Below are 20,513 nucleotides of genomic sequence, written 5' to 3' on the forward strand. Positions count from 1 at the left end.
AATGATAGAATAACTGCCCCTCCCCCCCAAAAAAGGGGAAGATATCAAGAAAAGTCCTGAGAATTCTAATCACATGCCAGAGTATATTATATTTTACACAGATCAATGTGTCCAGATCAGGTCAGGCCTATTATAGAGGTATGCACCCAAATATTTGGCATATATTCTCAACAAACCATCTTTTCTGAACCACTATGTCAAAGTCTCATGAGGTCTCTTCAAACATATAAATACTCAATTTCTAGACTGTTCAGGACAGCCAACACTTGCTAATTCTACATTTTTGAACTCCAAATAAAGTAGGAACTATACAGAGAGAAGAGAGGGTAAACAAAATGGGTGCCAGTGTGCTCAGGAGCATAAGCAGAACCAAAGGCCCAGCCCCTTGGTCACTGTTCCTTGTGTCTTCCCTATCAATAAGGCTCTTCTCGTGCGGGAAGGAGGGTTCCTTCATGGAAGAAAGTTATGGAAAGGAACTGACTTGAGAATTTGGGAAGAGCTCCCGCAACATGGAGAGCTGCTCATTCCCCTCACCCCTGCCCTGACCTCCCCAAAACAGCTTCTTCTTCTGACCTGAACTTGGGAAAATCTTAGAGCACAATAAAGGCAGACCAAGCTTCGACAGGGAAGAAAGAATAGGAGGGAGTGCACAGCACAGTCCTTATGCTACATGATGCCTTCATGCAGAGACATCGGCAAGGAGTCGGAGTAGCAGCACTGGATCTCCCAAGAGGTAAATTCTAATTGTGGTCTTTTCCATCCACCTCTTGTCCACACCTCACAGCCAAGCTTGATCCCAAATCAATTAAATTACAGTCTCTGATGTTGGGTCACAGGTATTTTCTATTTTTTTTCCCATTTTGATTGTATAACTGGAATTAAGAATTACTGCTAACCCAAAGGGGAAGAAAGGAGAAACTAGAGGTAGAAGAGGGAAGAAGCAGAGGCTAGCATTTGTTAAGTGTGTATTTATTGCCAGGTTTGGTAACAGGAGCATTGCACACTTGACCCTACTGTTTGTAAAGAAGAGATTAAAAACTCCATTTAAAATTTAAAAAAACAGGGGCACGTGGGTGGCTCGGTCGGTTAGGCGTCCAACTTTGGCCCAGGTCATGATCCTGCACTTCGTGGGTTCGAGTCCTGTGTCGGGCTCTGTGCTGATAGCTCCATGCCTGGAGCTGCTGCAGATTCATGTCTCCCTCTCTCTCTCTGCCCCTCCCCTGCTTGCACTCCATCTCCCTGTCTCCCAAAAATGAATAAATATTTTTTAAAAATTATTTTTAATTTTAAAAATTAGGTAACTTGTCCGAGGTCACAGAGCAAGTAAGTGATGGATCCAGGATTTAAATTCAGATGTTTGGCCCTCCCAACACTGCATTATCCCCACTATACTGTGCATAGGATAACAAAGAAAAGAAGGCAAAGTTTCACCTCCTTAATTTTACCTAGGGATCATGTGCATACCAAGTCGTTGTTCAAATTTAAGACACTCATCTGCACATACTAAAGGTCTGAGTGAAAGAGTAGTTAAAACTCCTTCCATTAACAAGGGAGACTATGTTTTGAAAATAAAACTGATCACCTCTGCAAGTACATTCATTCTCCACAATCAATAAAGTATTATTTAGCTAACTCTTACTAAAGAAGCTAAATGAAACCTGAGTGATCTTTTTGGGAAAAATCCAAGAGTAGAAGTCACGTTAGATTAAGGAATAATCTCTCTGTCCAAGCCATAGGTGGCTACTAGTTGGCCATATGACATCAGCAAGTTCCTTTACCTTCTTCAGAAAAGGAAGATCCTGCCATGTTTTAAATAAGGCTGCGCTAAAGATGAAATGAATGACACGATTCTCAGCTTTTCTATCAAACTTCCCCCAAAGCAGAGGGAAACAAATAATGAAGCATTCTTAAAACTTGTTGAAATCTTAGGATACCCCTTAAAGTCTCCAGGTTTATCTTAAAAGCTGCATGTCAGGGGCGCCTGGGTGGCTCAGTTGGTTAAGTGTCCGACTTCGGCTCAGGTCATGATCTCGCAGTCCGTGGGTTCGAGCCCCGCGTCGGGCTCTGTACTGACAGCTCAGAGCCTAGAGCCTGTTTCAGATTCTGTGTCTCCCTCTTTCTCTGACCCTCCCCTGTTCATGCTCTCTCTCTCTCTGTCTCAAAAATAAATAAATGTTAAAAAAAATTAAAAAAAAAACTGCATGTCAATTTCATATGCTACCCCATCACATACCCATGTTTTGTTTGGATAAGAGAAGAATCAGGGGATAAAACTGGTGTTCAGGAAAGTAGGTTTTGACCATACCCTGCCAACCCATAAATGCATTACAAAGGCACAGAGGTCTACGAAAGCACTTAATCAACTGTTAATTGCTAGATCCAAATATGTTATTACCATCTTCCAAAAGGAAGTATTAAAAACAAATTTTTATAAAGGAACTATGGTAGACTGGATATTCTCTAAGGCTGTTACACTATGCTTTTCACAATTTCTTGGAGCTATCTTTCCCTCTCTGCTGGTCTCCAATATTGAGTACCTACTGAATAGGTTAGGCATTGTACTTGAAGCTGGTGAACAGCTGTGAATAAAAGCTAATCTCTGCTCTCTCGAAGCATACATATTAAAGAGAAAAACCAGCATTAAATAGTCAATTATAAGTGTGATGAGTCCTATAAATGGGAAGTCCAGGTTCTACTGCCTACACAAGTGGAGAAAGCAAACAGGGAGGTCTGCAGGGGAAAGTAGGTAACTTTTCAGTTTCCTACATCTTTATTACTGGGTTGGAAGCACCCAATTCCTAGCACTTTAGACATATTCACACACACAAGGAACTTCTTCCAAAATCCAATTAATAAGTCAAGAATATTTCAGGCTTCACTTACTTACAATGTTCAATGTCAGGACATGCAGACCAGGTTTATCACTCTATTTGACAGGAAAAGAGGCTTTATTTAGTATTCAGAGCAAAATTAGGGTGACAAGTAATACTAGAAAAACAATTTTCCCAAAGACAAGAATGTATTTGTGCTAAACTAGTATAAAAATAATATAATCACTCTTAATAGTTACGTATTTAAAGCAAAAGTTATTACCCTCAACCTGGAGGCAAAAGGTTCTGCTCCTGACTCCCTCACGTCACCCTACGCAATTCACATAGTCTCTGGAACCTCAGCTGCCCCCTCTGTAAAATGAGAAGGTCAAAACAAAACAAAACGGGGGCGCCTGGGTGGCGCAGTTGGTTAAGCGTCCGACTTCAGCCAGGTCACGATCTCGCGGTCCGTGAGTTCGAGCCCCGCGTCAGGCTCTGGGCTGATGGCTCGGAGCCTGGAGCCTGTTTCCGATTCTGTGTCTCCCTCTCTCTCTGCCCCTCCCCTGTTCATGCTCTGTCTCTCTCTGTCCCAAAAATAAATAAAAAACGTTGAAAAAAAATTAAAAAAAACAAAACAAAACAAAACAGCAATGCCTTTAGGTCCCCTACCACATTCATAAACAGCATCCACTCAAAATAGTTTGAAACTTGAGTTGAAGTTATAACTTAAAAGTTATAAACTTAAAAGTTATAGAATATTGCATATCTCTATAATTACTATTTTTCATTTTTAAATTAGCCATTTTTTATAATATATTCATGCCACAATTGTACAATGATTTTACTTCTAAATCTGTTCAGATGGAAGCCAACAGCACTAGATCTTGTCTTCTAAAAGTTCAAAATACAGGGACACCTGGGTGGCTCAGTCGGTTAAGTGTCTGACTTTGGCTTAGGTCATGATCTCATGGTTCAGGAGTTCAAGCTCCATGTCGGGCTCTGTGCTGACAGCTCAGAGCCTGGAGCCTGCTTCACGTTCTGTGTCTCCCTCTCTCTCTCTCTGCCCCTCCCCTGCTCTCTCTGTCTCTGTCTCTCTCTAAAATATAAGCATTTAAAAAACTTTAAAAAAAAAATGAAAGTTCAAAATACTCAGAGACCATGTCTTCAATCTGAGAATCTCAAAATAATTCCTGCACCATTTTATTGCTCTGTTAAAAAATTATTTACTTATATCCACTCACAGTACACAGGAATACAATGTGCTCTTCAAACTTGGGAAAATTCCATTTGGAATTCTAGAAAACCTGGCTCTCTTCCCATTTTGGCATAAAAGCGTCATGTGTTCAGCTCGCCCTCTGCCACTTCCTCTCAGCTGAGCCCTTCCCCAAGGAGCTGGCTCCCAGCACAGAAAGAAGGGAGGAGGAAGAGGAAGCCTGCAACCACACAGGAGTCTCTGCCCAACTTGAAAGTTTATAGAGAAACCCTTTCACGTTTCCTCTTTCAATTCAACAAATGCTAGTCTAGCAGCCCAGAGTTCAAACAGAAATATAAGCAAAATCTTCCAAAACAGATTCAAGGCATTAATAAGAGGGAAAAAGTGGAAGACAGCATAAACTAAAGCTGCAAGTTTCCTGGTGTGTCAGCTATATATAAGCCGTTGAACAATTGATGACCTCGGAGTTTCTCAAGCAGGTGAATGTCTTTGTGGTTTTTTAAGATATAAAAATTTTAAATCTTCACGGCTTGTATCTTGGAATAGACTAGTTAACAAGCTGAAAGATACTAGAAAACAAATGCCATGGAAGCTTTTTTAATTTAAATAAAATTGAAACACTGTTACATCACAAAACTATTGTCTAAAAACAAAATCATTCTCTGGCATACCTTCTCTGAATAAGACTTTGCTTCCTACTATCCAAGTGCAGCAGTAATAACACCTTATTTGTACATGTACCAAATCTCATCTAAATCTCACAAAACAATGAGGTAGTCAGAGTATCCTAACTGTCCTTTAATAGGTTTTTAAACGAGGAGAGACTTAGATTCAGAAACCTGCTCAGCTAGTTGCCATCCTTATCACATGACTCCTCCAAGACCTAAGCTCTTACTTTGTGTCCTTTGACTTGTAGGTCTGCTGACTTAAATCCAATCAGGAAAACATGTATCTAAATATAACCAATATAATAGAAACTCATGTTTTGGAACATGCAAGAAAAAAAAAAAACTTTAAAAGGCAACAATAAAGCTGATGTGAGCAATCACAATAGCAGCTCACCAAAGCATTATCACCTAGTCAGGCATGATGCTAAGCTTTACAAGATTTATCAATGGCCACTTCAGTGACCATTACCTCCATTTTCCAGGTGAAGAAACCAGAGGCCTAGGAGTTAAGAATATGGCTGGAAGAATGGCTTGTAAGAAATGGAACCAGATCTGCCTGGTTCTAGACGATGCTTTTCCTGGCTATGCTCTTTTACTGCTCCATCCTCCGGTTTTACACGCCTTCCAGCTGCTTAGAGGATGCCTTCTTGAAGCTGAATGATCCTACTCTTTAGCAACACTTCTTCCTGTTTCTAAGTTCATACTCATCAAGCAACTCTCCTGATACTAAACTGGTTTTCCAAGCCCATTCTCTACTTCGAAAAAGAAGAGCTGACCAGTCAAAAAAGAAAGTGGATACTCTTGGCGATGATTATTTTTTAGAGTAAATTACAGTGCTCGCTTCGGCAGCACATATACTAGAGTAAATTACAAGACCAGGCATTCTGGTTTTGAACATTAAGTTGACCATAACTTTTTGATTCACCTAACTAATCATGAAAGCACCAATATCCTTTTCCGAGGATCATCATAATAGAGAAAAATCATCAAGTCAGACATTAACCCTATACAAGCCCACAACTGCTAAGCTCAACTCTATACCTATGAATTTAACAAAACAAAACAAAAGCTACTGTTACTGTTTAAAAAAAAAATCTGGCTGATAGAACTACTACATATATAGCTGGAAGCACTTGCACTAGCCTCCTTCCTTCTCCAGCAGGAAAAATAAAAATACAGTATGCAAACTTCTAGTGTTTTTGGTGTTAAGGTGAAGAGAATGAAAGAATTACTACACAGAAAAAAATATATTACCAGTTTAAGTGGAAGGGACATGTTGTTTCAGAACTAATTTTATTTTGGAAATACCAGACAAGTGGCAGGTCTTACTGACAGGTCAGAATTTCTTCCCCCAATCTTCCCTTCCCTCCCATACTCTATAATACTTGAGGACCTAATATTTTTCGGAAAAAGCCAAAATTTAGATGTGTCCCTTAGTTTCCTCCCCAAAGGTTAGCCGGCTAATTCTTACCAGAGTCATGGTCTTGAATAGGGAAAATCAGTAGATTCTTTGGCTTACACAAATCTTGCTAATTCTTCCAGACCCTACATGTCTACAGGTTCACTGTTTTCTAAAGTTGCTTTCCTATCCTCCACCCCGATTTTCTATCTTCTAGATGACACGAGCAGTGGCAATTCTCAGAGGAAAGGATAACTGGAAGGCATGCACTAAGAACACCACAACACGGGAAACTGGCCCATTCAAAGCTGGGAAGTGGTACTGAGAAGTGGAAATGCTCACCATGACTCCTGTTCATGCCCATCAAGTCAAGAGAGCCTAGAACATGATGTCTTTAGAAGAAATTTGCGTCTGGTAAAGTCAAGGAAATAAAATAAGGATGGAAGTTTTTTGACTTACAATGAATGGCAGCATTATGTACAGAATCAGGAAGCACAGATTTTGTAAAGCAAAAAAGGGTAGGAAAGAAGGAACCACAACTGACTGACATTTCTTTTTTTTTTTTTTAATTTAAGCATTGATCCAATTCTCTTTAATTTTCTTAGCCAGTCCCTTTTTGTCTGAAAATACAGTTCAACCCAGTCCCTTTCAAAAAGCACCAATAAAGTTTCGGCGATTTCAATTATTCCTATATGAAAGCTGAGGGGAAGGGAGACAGACAAGTCCCAGGACAATATCTGTTGGGCTGACAAATGGTAGGCATAAAAGGAAAGACAATATGGAGTTGTGCTTGTGTATGTGTCATATATGTATGTCACTAGATGAGCTAGGCTCAACCACACAAAAGGGAAGAAAAGCTGTATCACAGCAAATCTGTCAAAATCTGTAGGTCCCACAAGTATCTACCTACCAAGGATGATATTTTATTTGTTCCGAATAGCTGGAGTCCACTTTGAAAGAGGACTGACAGTAATGCAGATGTCGAGTTCTGGTTGCTTTTATGGTTTACTTTGAGGATCTTACAGGGCAGCACCCAGAGTCGTTTGAAGACAGATGCACTCTGATATCTGCCATAATGCGTAACTCATCAACATTTGATATAGGTATTGGCAAAATGATCCTTTTGGTACTTTAAGAAAATATTACACGGGGCGCCTGAGTCACTCAGTCAGTTAAGCATCCGACTTCGGCTCAGGTCACAATCTCACAATTTGTGAGTTCAAGCCCTGTATCGAGCTCTGTGCTGACAGTGCAGAGCCTGGAGGCTGCTTTGAGTTGTGTCTCCCTCTCTCTCTGCCCCTCCCCTGCTCACACTCTGTCTCTATCTCAAAAAAATAAACATTAGGGGCGCCTGGGTGGTGCAGTCGGTTAAGCGTCCGACTTCAGCCAGGTCACGATCTCACGGTCCGTGAGTTCGAGCCCCGCGTCGGGCTCTGTGCTGACAGCTCAAAGCCTGGAGCCTGCTTCTGATTCTGTGTCTCCCTCTCTCTCTGCCCCTCCCCCGTTCATGCTCTGTCTCTCTCTGTCCCAAAAATAAATAAACGTTGAAAAAAAATTTTAAAAAATAAATAAATAAATAAACATTAGGGGCGCCTGGGTGGCGCAGTCGGTTAAGAGTCCGACTTCAGCCAGGTCACGATCTCGCTGTCCATGAGTTCGAGCCCCGCATCGGGCTCTGGGCTGATGGCTCAGAGCCTGGAGCCTGTTTCCGATTCTGTGTCTCCCTCTCTCTCTGCCCCTCCCCCGTTCATGCTGTGTCTCTCTCTATCCCAAAAATAAATAAACGTTGAAAAAAAAAAATTTAAAAAAAATAAAATAAAATAAAAAATAAAAAAATAAATAAATAAACATTAAAAAAAAAAAATTTTAGGGGCACCCAGGTGGCTCCGTTGGTTAAGCATCCAACTTCAGCTCAGGTCACGATCTCATGGTTCATGAGTTCGAGCCCCGCGTCTGACTCTGCGCTGACAGCCCAGAGCCTGGGGCCTACTTCGGATTCTGTGTCTCCCTCTCTCTCTGCCCCTCCTCCCCTGCTCACACTTTCTCTCAAAAAATAAACATTAAAAAAATTAAAAAATAAATACAAAAAAAATATTACAGACTCACTGAATCTTCATTCTGAAAACAATCATTAAAGAGAACCTAATTCAGGGCTCAATTGGTTAAGCAGCCGACTCCGGCTCAGGTCATGATCTTGCACGGTTCATGAGTTCGAGCCCTGCCTCGGGCTCTGTGCTGACAGCTCAGAGCCTGGAGCCTGCCACAGATTCTGTGTCTCCCGTCTCTCTCTCTCTGCCCCTCCCCTGCTCACGCTCTGTCTCTCTCTTTGTCAAAAATAAATTTAAAAACATTAAAAAAAAGAGAGAGAGAACCTAATTCAGTCCCCTTCTCCTACAGATGAGGAAATTTAGAGGTTAAAAGGTGGATTTAAGCATCATGCACATACTGGAAAGAACATAAACAAAATTTATTTGAAAGCAGTGAATTAAAGAAAATCAAATCAAAGAGAATTAAAATCTTTCAAAAGAAAAGTGTCTTTTAGCTTCATTTTGTACACAGAACAATCATAAATTACATCCTCTTCCTCTTGCAGAAGACGACTCACACCATAGCAAATTAGGTCTTTTCTAAAATACACACTCATTCCTTCAGGCAGACACACTACCATGCTGTTCTTTCCATTTACATTCAACTCTAGATCCCATCACCTAACTGAAGTGTTTTCACAAAGTTTCACAAAATTGCTGAGGCTCAGCAAGTTAAGCATGTTTATTAATCCTCACCCCAATGAACCTACTTCTAGGGAAAAAAACAGAGGTACCATAATCTAAAGGTAAATTGACCTTTCTTTTAAAAAGTAGAAAAGAAAGGTGGGTAGTTCTAGAATTTTTACTATTCCCAAGACCCTCCAGAAGAGTGGATACTAGCTATTTAAAACAAAATATGCATGCAGTGGATTGGGACCTGATCATCAAGCAATGCCAGTGGTTCTTAGCAGTGGCCCCTGGAAGGAGGCTACATGTCAGAACTAAAAGAAATGTGGAATGCATATTTCAGAGGTAACCTAAAATCTGCCCTAAGCAACTCCAATCTTAGGAAGGAAAGGGGTAATATTGTATATAACCCTAGATTTACCCAGTATGTGTCCTATGTGTATCCACAGTCAGCTTGTATATCTGGGAGGATGACAAGGAATAATCTGATGTCACTCACTTAATAGGGGGGAAAAAACCTAAGTCTTGAGGGATTCAATGGCTTTTATGGTCCTTCTGACAACTGACAATTTCTATTTAGAGACTGTTTTGCAAAGCTACTTGGTCCACAGACACTGGAAAAGAGAACTAATATCAGCCAGACCTTTCATCCAGGATTAACTAATACAATGACTTTCTGGTTAGATTTTGATGCTCCAGAACTCAACCCAACAATTACACTGACAAACCATTTCTAACCTGCAAAGCAGCTGACCACCTATACCATGTAAATTCCACTAATGGGAGACTCCTGATGTCCAGTTTTGAAGCACCTGTTGGCTATCTACCGAAATGAGAAAATTCTCAGTTATGTATAAATAAGTTGACCTATTCTCTCACATTCTCTACCCTACTCCCTCTTTCCCTTTGCCTGCCTTCTTTCTTCCTCTCCTCCCTCCTTCCCCCACCCCAATGGTATGCACCAGGGACCAGCAAACTTCTCTGTAAAGAACCAGACAGTAAATAGTTCAGGCATTTTAGGCTCTGCCATTATGGCACAAAAGCAGCTATAGATAATCCATAAATGAGTAAGTGTAGCTGTGTTTCAATAAAACTATTTATAAAACCAGGCAGTGGGCCACAGTTGGCTCATAAGGCTGTAGTTCATCAACCCCTGGTATAGAGTAGCAGTTCTTGACCTGTAGCCTAAATCAGAATCACCTATAGAATTTGTGAATACACAGATTTCTTGGCCCCATCCTTAAAGTTTCTGATGCAGCAAGTCTGTAGTAGGGCCTGAGATTTTGCATTTTTCTTAAGTTCCTAAATGATGTTGATGCTGCTGGTCTAGGCATCACACTTTGAGAACCACAGGTATAGAATAACAGTCTATCCTGGACTAAGTGGAAGGTTGAAATGTAATGAACAATTAGGAAAGTGGAAATTACATGCTGCAAACTTGTCTGCTAATTTTACAGAACATTTCATATGAAGACTTACTGTTAAGTGCCATAATATTATCTGTTCCTGGATGATGGAAATTTATTCCCATGCGTCCTGAAAAATAAAATAATTTTATTTTAAGCACAAAGAAAAGAATGCTTAATATAATCATTTCAAATACATAGTAAAAGACGGACATTACAAAAAGCTATAACAGATTAATCTAGAACAATGCTATCAAAGGCCATAGCAGTTACAATGGTTTTTAAATCAAATCATAAAACATACAAATGAAAAAAAATCTTGAAGCCAAAATCTCAATAACAAATAAATAAAAACAAAAAAGAAGCTTCCATTATAACAGTGTGAAATTTTACAGCATTTCTTGCATTCCAATTTAAACATGCCAACTGGATTAAGCATTTTATTTAAACAACCATTCATACTGCCCTTCAAATTCAAGCAGCAAAATAATAAATTCAAAGAAGTATATAAACTTGAAGCTTAGTGGGAATAAAAAGATAAAGGTTTCACAGTGGCTCAAAAATGCAACATAATTATCAGAATGGCAACCCGAAGAAAGATGGTAAAATTTATATAACAGGGATAGTGGGGAACAACGACTGGCCTAAAAATCTAGGGTTCTTATGCTTCCCCTACTACTAACTAGTTATATGACCTCGGGTAGAACGCTCATCTCCAGACCTTCATCCTTACAGTAACAGGGTTGCAAACTTCTGCCCACCCTGGCTACCTGCCTGTTTTTCTATACCTCTGAGCTAAGAATCATTTTTACATTTTAAAGGGATTAAAAAAAATTAAAAAACAAAGAATATGCAACAGAGACCATCTGAACCACAGACCTAAAATACTTACTCTCTGTCCCTTTACAAAGTCTGCCAACCCCTGGTCTAGAAGATGGTAAGTCTGAATCAGATGTTTTAACTCAATAGCCTCCAGGGTTAAAAGTGAAAGATGTAAAACAGTTGGTATGTTTTTCATGAATTATTTGGGAAAAGGAGGTGGATGTATTAAAAGAATAAAGAAACAGAAAGTCTGATATAGAAAAAAAATGTATAAAGTTTGTTTATTTGACCAAATACAAAATCGTTACTAAACGATTTAACAAAATCGTTTCTAAAACCATGCTTTTGTGTAAAGCTAACATACATGAACTTGGTTCTGCAAGGCCTTCATGTCCAATTATGTGAAGGGTTGTCATGAAGTTCTCAGAAAAATGTCCATTTTATGTCATTACTACTATCCAAAAAAAACGTCAACAGTAGGGGGGGGTGGTCAGAGAAAGCGGGAGATATGGAGATATGATGATATGGTGATTGATTTTTCAACTAATACACTGTTATTATATATAATTGCAAAAGGTCAGTCATCATTTGGTGTTGATCTCTGTTATGGGGTACTGGAAGCAAACATCAGTAGCTCTTCTGGCCCAAAAGAGAAGAATCACAGTGGACAAAACAGAGCATTTACTTCAAATAAAAAGAATCATTAATTCTCAGTCAAATTAATGTTTTGCCTAGACAAGGCCACCCTGATCTCTTAAAAGCCCTCAGGTCACAGTAATTTGTGAAAGGTCATTTCATATTAAAAGGCAGGGAAAAAACAAAACTCTTGTAAGCGTAACGTTGCTACTACTGATGGGTGTGTGTCTGTGTATGTGTATATGAGAGAGAGATAGTAATTAAAAATAGAAAAATCATCAACATGGGACTATTCTATTTTTACTATGAAGCATTATAAGACTTTCAATAAAAATTACTTTTAGTTTTTATTATTTTAAACTTTATTAGGAGGAAGATATTACATCTATGTCTAATTTTATGGAGGCTCTTGTTAGCATTTATATTATAGTAAAATTAGTTTTTAGAATATATTTTAATGTTTTCCAGAGAAAAATCTTCCTATTAGTACACAACCATTTTTTAAATAATAGAATTGCCTACTTTATGTTTTTATTGATTTCATAGATCTTTTCACGTTTACTAGAAGCTAAGTATTAGTAGTTTCAAAAACTACCCATTGTTCAAAGACACATTTAATAGTATCTATGTATGTAACTACTCTATGTGTCTTATTTTTTCCCAGTTCCTAAGCCATTTTAGAGTCTAAAAGTTATAATCTACCCCAGAGGCTACAAGTGCTATCTCCTACCACCACCTTGATCAGAACCTAGAATACAAAAATTCGTCATGAGAAGAAGACTGACTCAACAGGGAGAGTTTACATTCCGGTTTCAGTTAGCTGCATCAATATTCTCTCCATTATTTTTAGATAATCAAACCTGATTTGGATTCATTACCCCCAAATACTAATATCCATAAGAACTACATGTGATTTACTCATTGTATTCTGAGATGATACTCAAATTTAACAGTAAATAGTCACTGGAAAGTAAGCCTGAAAACCCAACAAGAGTTCAAAATCACTGCCTAACAAAACATAAGGAAATGGCATATAGAGAAAATCTGTTCAATCTCTGACCAAGGAATATTCAGACATGGGTGTGGTTCCTAAAAAGCTAGAGGTGTTCCCTAGAATAATGAAGCGTTATCAAGAAAACCAAGCAAGCCCAAATTTACTTGATTCTCATTCAACTTCTTTTATTTCCTACGCTATGGTAAAAGAGAAAAAAAAAAAAGCATGTGGTTTACAATCACTACATCAAATAATAGTTTTTATATGTTTCTGGAACTACTGGTGTTCCCACGCTTAGAGGGGTGCTTCTTTCTGTAGTTCTCCAGAAGTTGGGTCCTTTTTGGACCCTTTCCATGAGATCTTAGGACTCTTCAGCTTGAAAAGATGAAACCAAAAGGAAGCTCAGTAGTTTTCCAATTATTATCCTCTAGCCCACACTGATTACTTCCAATTCAATCTTTCTAAAGATGTAGAAGAAAGAAAGAAAGAAAGAAAGAAAGAAAGAAAGAAAGAAAGAAAGAAAGAAAGAAAAAGAAAAAAGGCATAGGTGATGTTTTATACATGAAGGCATCAGTATTTGCTGAAAAGCAGAAAACTTTTTGCCTTTCCTGGTATCCTCCCTAATTCTGCTGGCCTCCTTGACTTCAGTGGATCTTTGGATCAATATCATCTACAAAAGATTTTATAAGAAACTCTGTCATGTCAGACCCATCAGAACCAATTATTTAAATACAATCTAATTGTTTCCCAACTAAATGCAAATTCTTTGTAGCAAAACAACTTATGGCTTCTTTAAGCTATTTTTTTTACCTCTTCAAAAATTAATGTTTAGATTATAAAATCCAATATATTTTCATCAGTGAAAAATTAGATAATACAGAAAAATGCAAAAACTAAGATCACCAATTAAAGACAAGCTCTGCCAACATTTTGACTTATAGTCTTCCAATTTAAGAGGTATATATGTGCAAAAGTTCTTTTCTAAAATTAGAATTATTTTTTATTTTTTTCTTAATATATTTTGCATCCTAAATTTTACAGTTATTATGAGATTTTGAAGAAGAGAGAAAATATATAGCAGCAAAAGAAAAACTGATTCCAAATTCAGATGAGGCCATTTATTTTTTTCTTCCTTTTATCCAACAAATACTGCTGTTTAATCAGCTGTGAAAATAGAATCAAGTGTGTGACATCTGGTGATTTTTGTTAATGCAGTCTGGTGCTGCCAGCGTGACATTTTGTCACCTGTCCATGGTCTGCTATTTTTAAATTGTTCTTGTCAGCCAGCTATCTTTTAAGTATAGTGTAAAATATAAGGTTTCGAAAACTGAAAGGCATACTTGGCTTTACGGAGTTAAATGATGCTGTGGAAATCTGAGACTGTCCCACTTTCCCCACTGCACAGGGTCTGATAAATGGGGGTAAGAGGGGATAGAGGGAGAGGCTGGAGAATAGGGTTACACAGGTTTATCTAGACTGTAAAAACCACAGTCTCATAAGCTCAAGTCACATTCATATTTAAGAAGCTAGTTATAAAAAATGACCTCTACTGTTATTCAAAGTTTCAGAGTCCAACCAACCCATACTTCTATATGTCCCAAATAAAAATTGAAATTTTTATGAATTTCACAATTAATTATGAAAGCCACCTCTTTACTTCTGCAATATGTTATGAGATAAGGAACAACTACTGTATCTTTCTTTAACCATCCCCGTTTGCTCTAAAAAGTCAAGTCCTTCAGAGACTTTTACATAATAGAATGTAAGTGCTGTGTTCTAGAAAAGGTTATAAGAAAAATGCATATTCCGCTGGGTTGTATTTTCCACCAATTTTCTCTATAAAATTGAAGATACATTCCTTCAGGAAAAGAATCCACAAGATGCAATAATGTTATGCAAGAATACAATAAAATAGTGTTTTAAAGCCCTTTTAAGGAAAAATGATAAAAGTTTGGCACTAAAATATTCTAACTATGTTCCAAAGAACTGAGAAACAAAAGCCATGAGCTTAGACCTGAGGTCAAATCCTAGTTTCTTTTCATACCAGTAGTGGATAATTTTTGGCATGTTATTCATTCCTTTGTGTCTATGTTTACTCATTTCAGGCTCTACTCTATAAAACAGTTAACATCAGAATTTCTAGAATTTTCTTTTAAAACTCTCAGGTGATTACACTGCTATATAAGAAGGACCACTGGGTAAATTAATGGGAGGTACTAAAAAAAAAAAAAAAAAAATCACTCAGCTTGTATTTACTGTCCTCCTCTTGAATAGAACCAGAACAATCACTTCTTGCTAACTCAGAATCTATGTCCCAAACAATTTCTGGACGCTGCTAACTTTTATACAAGACAAACTGATATGGGCCAGAGGTAGCACAAAAATAGAACTGGAGCACCAATGCAAGTAAGTAAAGAGACAGCATATTTCTGGAACAAACTAAATGTAATGAAGGTGCACTTTTTCTGAAACAAGGGAACCTCAACATTCCACAAAAGGGGCCAACATTGTGAAAGGCTGTACAACACTAAATTTAAATTGTGATGAATAAAGAAAAATGCTTCCATAGTACCAAAAAGGGTGGCATTTCTTTCTTCCAAGCTTCTGTCAATTTAAATGTTTTAAAGCACTGTTATCAGGAGATAGCTATTTTTCCCCCAGATTCAGTATACATTTGAAAAGCAAACGCTTCAATATCAGTTTCTCAACTGACACCTGCTCTTTTCATTTTTCAAATTTCAGTTCCATGAATAGTGAGGAAAGAGAAAATTCAAATATATAGAAATGTTTCATCAGGCACTAGAAATGTTTCATCAGACACTACCCCCAACCCCTGGTTTCAGCTCAGGTCCAACTGAGTCACCCAGGCACCCCTCCTTAAGTGTCCAACTCCTGGTGTCAGCTCAGGTCACAGTCTCACAGTTTCATGAGTTTGAGCCCTGCTTTGGGCTCTGAGCCAGCAGCATGGAGTCTACTTGGGATTCTCCTTCCCTCTCTCTCTGCATCTTTCCCACTTGCACTCTCTCTCTCAAGTAAATAAAAATAAACTTTTAAAAAATGAACAATAGGAAAAGTCATATATAATATGGGAAGAGACAACAGGTAATTATTACAGTGTTACTCTGTTATAACCAAGGACTGTTTGAGATCTTTAAGAAGCCAAAAAAAAAATTGTCTAATTTTTATTTTAAGAAGAGTGCTGTGGTCTGATCAACACTACTAAACATATTTCTCAGGTGCTGTGAAGAAAGCTCAATTTGACTTTCCCTCTACATTACTTGACATTCTTATCATGGGGGAAGAAGTAGGGACCTTTTAAATTTTCCTACAAACATCTTCAAGGCTGACCTAGGAGTATAAATGTGACTGAAAAGCTGTTAAAGCTCTTTACTAAAACACAAGTCTTATTACTTCCTGAACTTCCCATGCTATCATTTCTCCCACTAACCCTTTTCCCCCACCGAAATCAACAGAACAGTTGAATAAGGGGATTTCTTATTGCATACATTTCTAAGATGAAATATCACTGTGAATATAGTTCATCAGGTTCACTTTATTTTTTTTTAATGTCTATTTATTTTTGAGAGAGAGAGAGAGAGAGAGAGTGCGCAAGTGGGGAAGGGCAGACAGAGAGGGAGACACAGAATCCAAAACAGGCTCCAGGCTCTGAGCTGTCAGCACAGAGCCCAACGCAGGGCTGGAACTCATGAACCATGAGATCATGACCTGAGCCAAAGTCGGATGCTTAACCGACTGTTGCCACCCAGGTGCTCCTCATCAGGTTCACTTTAAATACATCATGAAGTACTTTATTTTTCATGAATGTGATATCCTGTTTTATTATATTTTGCTCACATTATTTAGATACACAATTTTGGAAAGCCAACACAACTTAAGAGAATTATTTTTCTTTCTCTTTTAGGTGGTTTTTGATAATGACAAAATGTTTATCCTTCAATAATTACTATGGCAAATTATCTGTGTATGGCAAATACAAAATTTCGACAACTTGTATTTAAAAGCTTTTAACATAGAGCTGCAGTCTAGCTAGAAGGAAGTAAATATTGTAGGAATATAAGGTTTAATTCATTATCTAGGCTAGGCAGTAGGCACACCACTACCACTGCCAGCAAAAAAAAAAATCATAGTTTCTAGTGTCAAGAACTTTTATCTGACCTTCATAGCCACTCCATGAAGTAGGTACTTTATTTCAATGATGAGGAAACTAAGGCTTTGAAGAGGCTAACTAATTTATCTAAATCAATAGCCAACTAGAGGCAGAGCCAGGATTCAAATCCAGGTCTGAATGACTACAAAGTCAGAAAGGCTGAGTTGAAATTTAATCTCCTACAAAGAGAATATAAAATGCCTCGAAGAATGTTAATAAAAATAATAATCTTTACTATCTCTAGGTAGTAAGTCTCAGATTATTTTTTCACTTTCCTTTTTGTCTTTTTATGTACTATCTGAATTTCCTATAATGAGTAAGGAAGTATTTTTTTCCCCTGGAAGAAAACTGAGCTCCAGCAAATAAACCAAAACAAGCATACAAAAAAACCTAAATATGATTCTGTAACTTGAGTTTTTGAGACCCTCAAAAAAGTGTTCCCACGTTCAAGTGGGAGAAGAATATATTAAAGGTAGGAGGAAAAACAGGATGGAATAGAGGGAAGTGTTTCTGGACAGACTCATAGAGAAGCCATATGGTAAGTCCCCTAGCCTACTACCTTTCTCTTAAAGTTCCATTCACCTACATGTTTACATCTTTTGACCCAGAGATCTTCTCTATGAATTTACCTTAAAGAAAAACTAGGTGCAAGAACTCATTCATGGCAGCATTACCTATTACGGAGAGAAAGCTGGAAACAACCTAAGTGTTCAAAGTGAAGGCCTATTAATAAATTATAAAGACCAGATAAAAATAGGGATACAGAAAATACCCAAAAATATGGATGCAGAAAAGTAAGGATACACTATCACAATGTTTACTTTTTTCAGTTACATTTTTATTATAATTTTCTCCATTTTTAAAGTCAAAAATTATTTAAAATCTTTCCTTTAAAATGCCAGCACCATAATTATGTTATTAGAAGTAATAAGAATCAAATACACGGTGCCATAAATTAGGTCTAAAAGTCTCCCGGCTGGAAAAGGGAAGCAGGAAGCCTCAACACGCTAACCAGAGGACAATGACATGGTGAAGTAATTGACCATGGGAAGCAGTCCATTCACAGGAAATCAAGGTGGGTGGTATAATGAACAGAAAAGTTGCAAGCATATTGAAGCTATAAAAAAGTACATATTATGAGCCTTCCAACTTATTAGGACATATTATAAGTACAATACAGAAGACTTTCACAGATGAAACCTCATATTTCCAAGTGTGGCAGAGAAATATATGTAGAGGGAACTGGATATGCATTAAAAAAGGGGCGCCTGGGTGGCTCAGTCAGTTGGGCGTCCGACTTCAGCTCAGGTCATGATCTCACAGCTTGTGAGTTCGAGCCCCACATCGGGTTCTGTGCTGACAGCTCAGAGCCTGGAGCCTGCTTTGGATTCTGTGTCTCCCTCTCTCTCTGCTCCTCCCCCATTCATGCTCTGTCTCTCTCCAAAATAAACAAATGTCAAAAAAAAAAAAAAAAAGTTTTTTTTAAAGGGGCCACCAAAACTGGAATAAATATACATTATCCTGTAGCAAAGGACCTTCCTTACACTTTGCCAGTGCTGCTCTCAACAGCGCAGGATAGCTCCGATGTAAACAACATTCACAAAATTCTGGAAAATTATTTTACAGACTATATTGTAAGATCCTTTCATAATCTTTTATTGCTGGAAGAATTCAGACCAAGATAAAACAAGTATGCATAAAGAACAAGGGCTGAATATTTTAGAATAATTAGGAGAAGCTTATAGCTGTTTATGGTAGAGAAGGAAGACAAATGTAGCCTTAGAAGAAACTAAAAACACAAAATAGTCTGTGAATATCATTAGGGTTTTTTTTTTTAACACCATTCTCACTTCTAAGTGAAACAGGCTTTAAATTACCATATACCTAATCTTTCAACTGAGGAAAGACGTGGTAACAGTGACTAAATATAACAATGAATAAATGAGAGGGTTTTTTTTTTCTACTTCTGAAGTAGAATACAGCTTTTAAAATACAGCTTTTCTCAAAATGCTTTATTTTCTTCATAGCCTGTTAACTACCTTCTTTTCACTGGAAATTGAGGAAAGCAGCAGAAAATCATGAGTATGACAAGAAAATGATGAAATGGATTTCTGAGGTGGCTTGAGGAAATGATGATCAGGTGGCCATAGTCAGTCACACCCTATATAAAAAAGCCTGGAGAGAACCAGAGGAGATCAAATTCTTCACAGCTCCGGAGAACATAAGGGTTCTTAAAAGATGGGCATCCTTGTAGCCAACTCTTCCCAGTTTTCAGATATTTTGGCTCTAAATCCAAGTGTAGTGGATATTTCCACAGGAAATTTCCATTACAGTATTTTTTTAAAATATCACAGGGCCCCTAAAAAGCCCTATAGCACATAAAAAGAACTATCTGTAATTATGAATGTGACATCAACTGCTAACCTGAATTTACAGGGGCTCTAAAAATAGGAAGTCCTAATATGGCTGACCTTGGGACTTTCTGCCTTATATTTAACCCAAAACATTTACACACTTTAAGACATTTTCCTTCTGTTTTAGTCTTAAGACTGTGCAAAGAATCACTGGCTGGCTCTTAAGTCTGTGTCATGATCCTTGCTACACTAGGAAAGTGATTATATTTTAACAAAATGGAACTCTTTCCTATGAAGTTTTCTGAAGCAGTCTTTGGAGACTGATTTACTAAGTTTCATATTTCCTTGCAGTATACTTTGACTTAAATGAATTATCCAGGTTCAGCTAAAGGATTCCAAATGCACAAAGTCCAGAAAACTTGCCTTCTGGTCTCATGCTACCCAACACATGCTTCTGCCAGACATTATGATTAAAGCAGTCAACCTTGATTATTGTAGGTAGCTGAACCCAGCTTAAAAAAACAAACAAAACAAAAAACAAAAAAACTTTAAACACATTCCACAGTGCTTTACAGAAGCAAACAAAAACAAACGGGAAAAAAAAAAATCACAATTATTAAAAAGCTGATTTTTGTTTAAAACACCAAGCAAGGAATGGACATATGAATATTCCTAACCTGCAAAATGATTCCTCCACATTATATCAGCGAAACTCATTGGTGGGCCACTGGGAGGGTAGTGTTTACCTTTCAGAGGCTCATGATCAGTCCTTATCATATCCATTAAGGAGTTCTCCAACGAGTGCAAGTTAAAAGTGTCATAGGGCCTACTCCGGTCCTAAAAATAAAAACACAGAACAAGACAATAAATAAAATTAATACTACATCATTTGCTTCTTGCCATGGATTAATAACATGAATAAAAGTTCCAGATCTAATAACACACATTCTTTTCATTAAGAATGATGATTTGGCATTCCTCAGCACTGTGTAAGTTTAACACAAGTTTCTGTAATTGCATTCTTTCTTCCCCATATTCTTTAATGTATATGTCCCGCTACTTCAGACTTTCTCTCAAACGAACTAAAAGAGTAAATTCCAAACAAAGAGCCCAGTGAATTGGCTTTGCCCTCGGCCCTTCACTTCAGCCTCCACTGTCAAATAGACATTCTATTCAAATGAATACAGAATTTTTTTTATCTAGAGTAAGTCCATAATTAAAAACTTTTAGTCTACAAACAGAATTGCTTTTCTGAAAATTCAAAAGGTGGCTGTAGTTTTGATGTAATTTTATTGGGTATCTTTAATAATTACTACTGATAAGTTCTAT

General features: G+C 37.7%; 1 protein-coding gene across 8 annotated transcripts in view; it reads right to left on the reverse strand.

The window, feature by feature from the left end:
* CPEB3 (cytoplasmic polyadenylation element binding protein 3) overlaps positions 1-20,513 on the reverse strand; it is a 196,195-nt gene that overhangs the window by 103,778 nt on the left and 71,904 nt on the right. For 6 of the 8 annotated variants that reach the window (XM_047825969.1, XM_047825971.1, XM_047825970.1 and 3 more), the window contains 2 exons: positions 19,862-20,021; positions 10,284-10,340 (listed from right to left, as the gene is read on the reverse strand). In XM_047825969.1, coding sequence (XP_047681925.1) covers positions 10,284-10,340; positions 19,862-20,021 — 217 coding nt within the window. The remainder of the gene's footprint in view (positions 1-10,283; positions 10,341-19,861; positions 20,022-20,513) is intronic. The other 2 variants (XM_047825974.1, XM_047825973.1) reach the window with 1 other exon arrangement.

This window comes from Prionailurus viverrinus, chromosome D2 (assembly GCF_022837055.1).
Source record: "Prionailurus viverrinus isolate Anna chromosome D2, UM_Priviv_1.0, whole genome shotgun sequence".
NCBI lineage: Eukaryota > Metazoa > Chordata > Mammalia > Carnivora > Felidae > Prionailurus > Prionailurus viverrinus.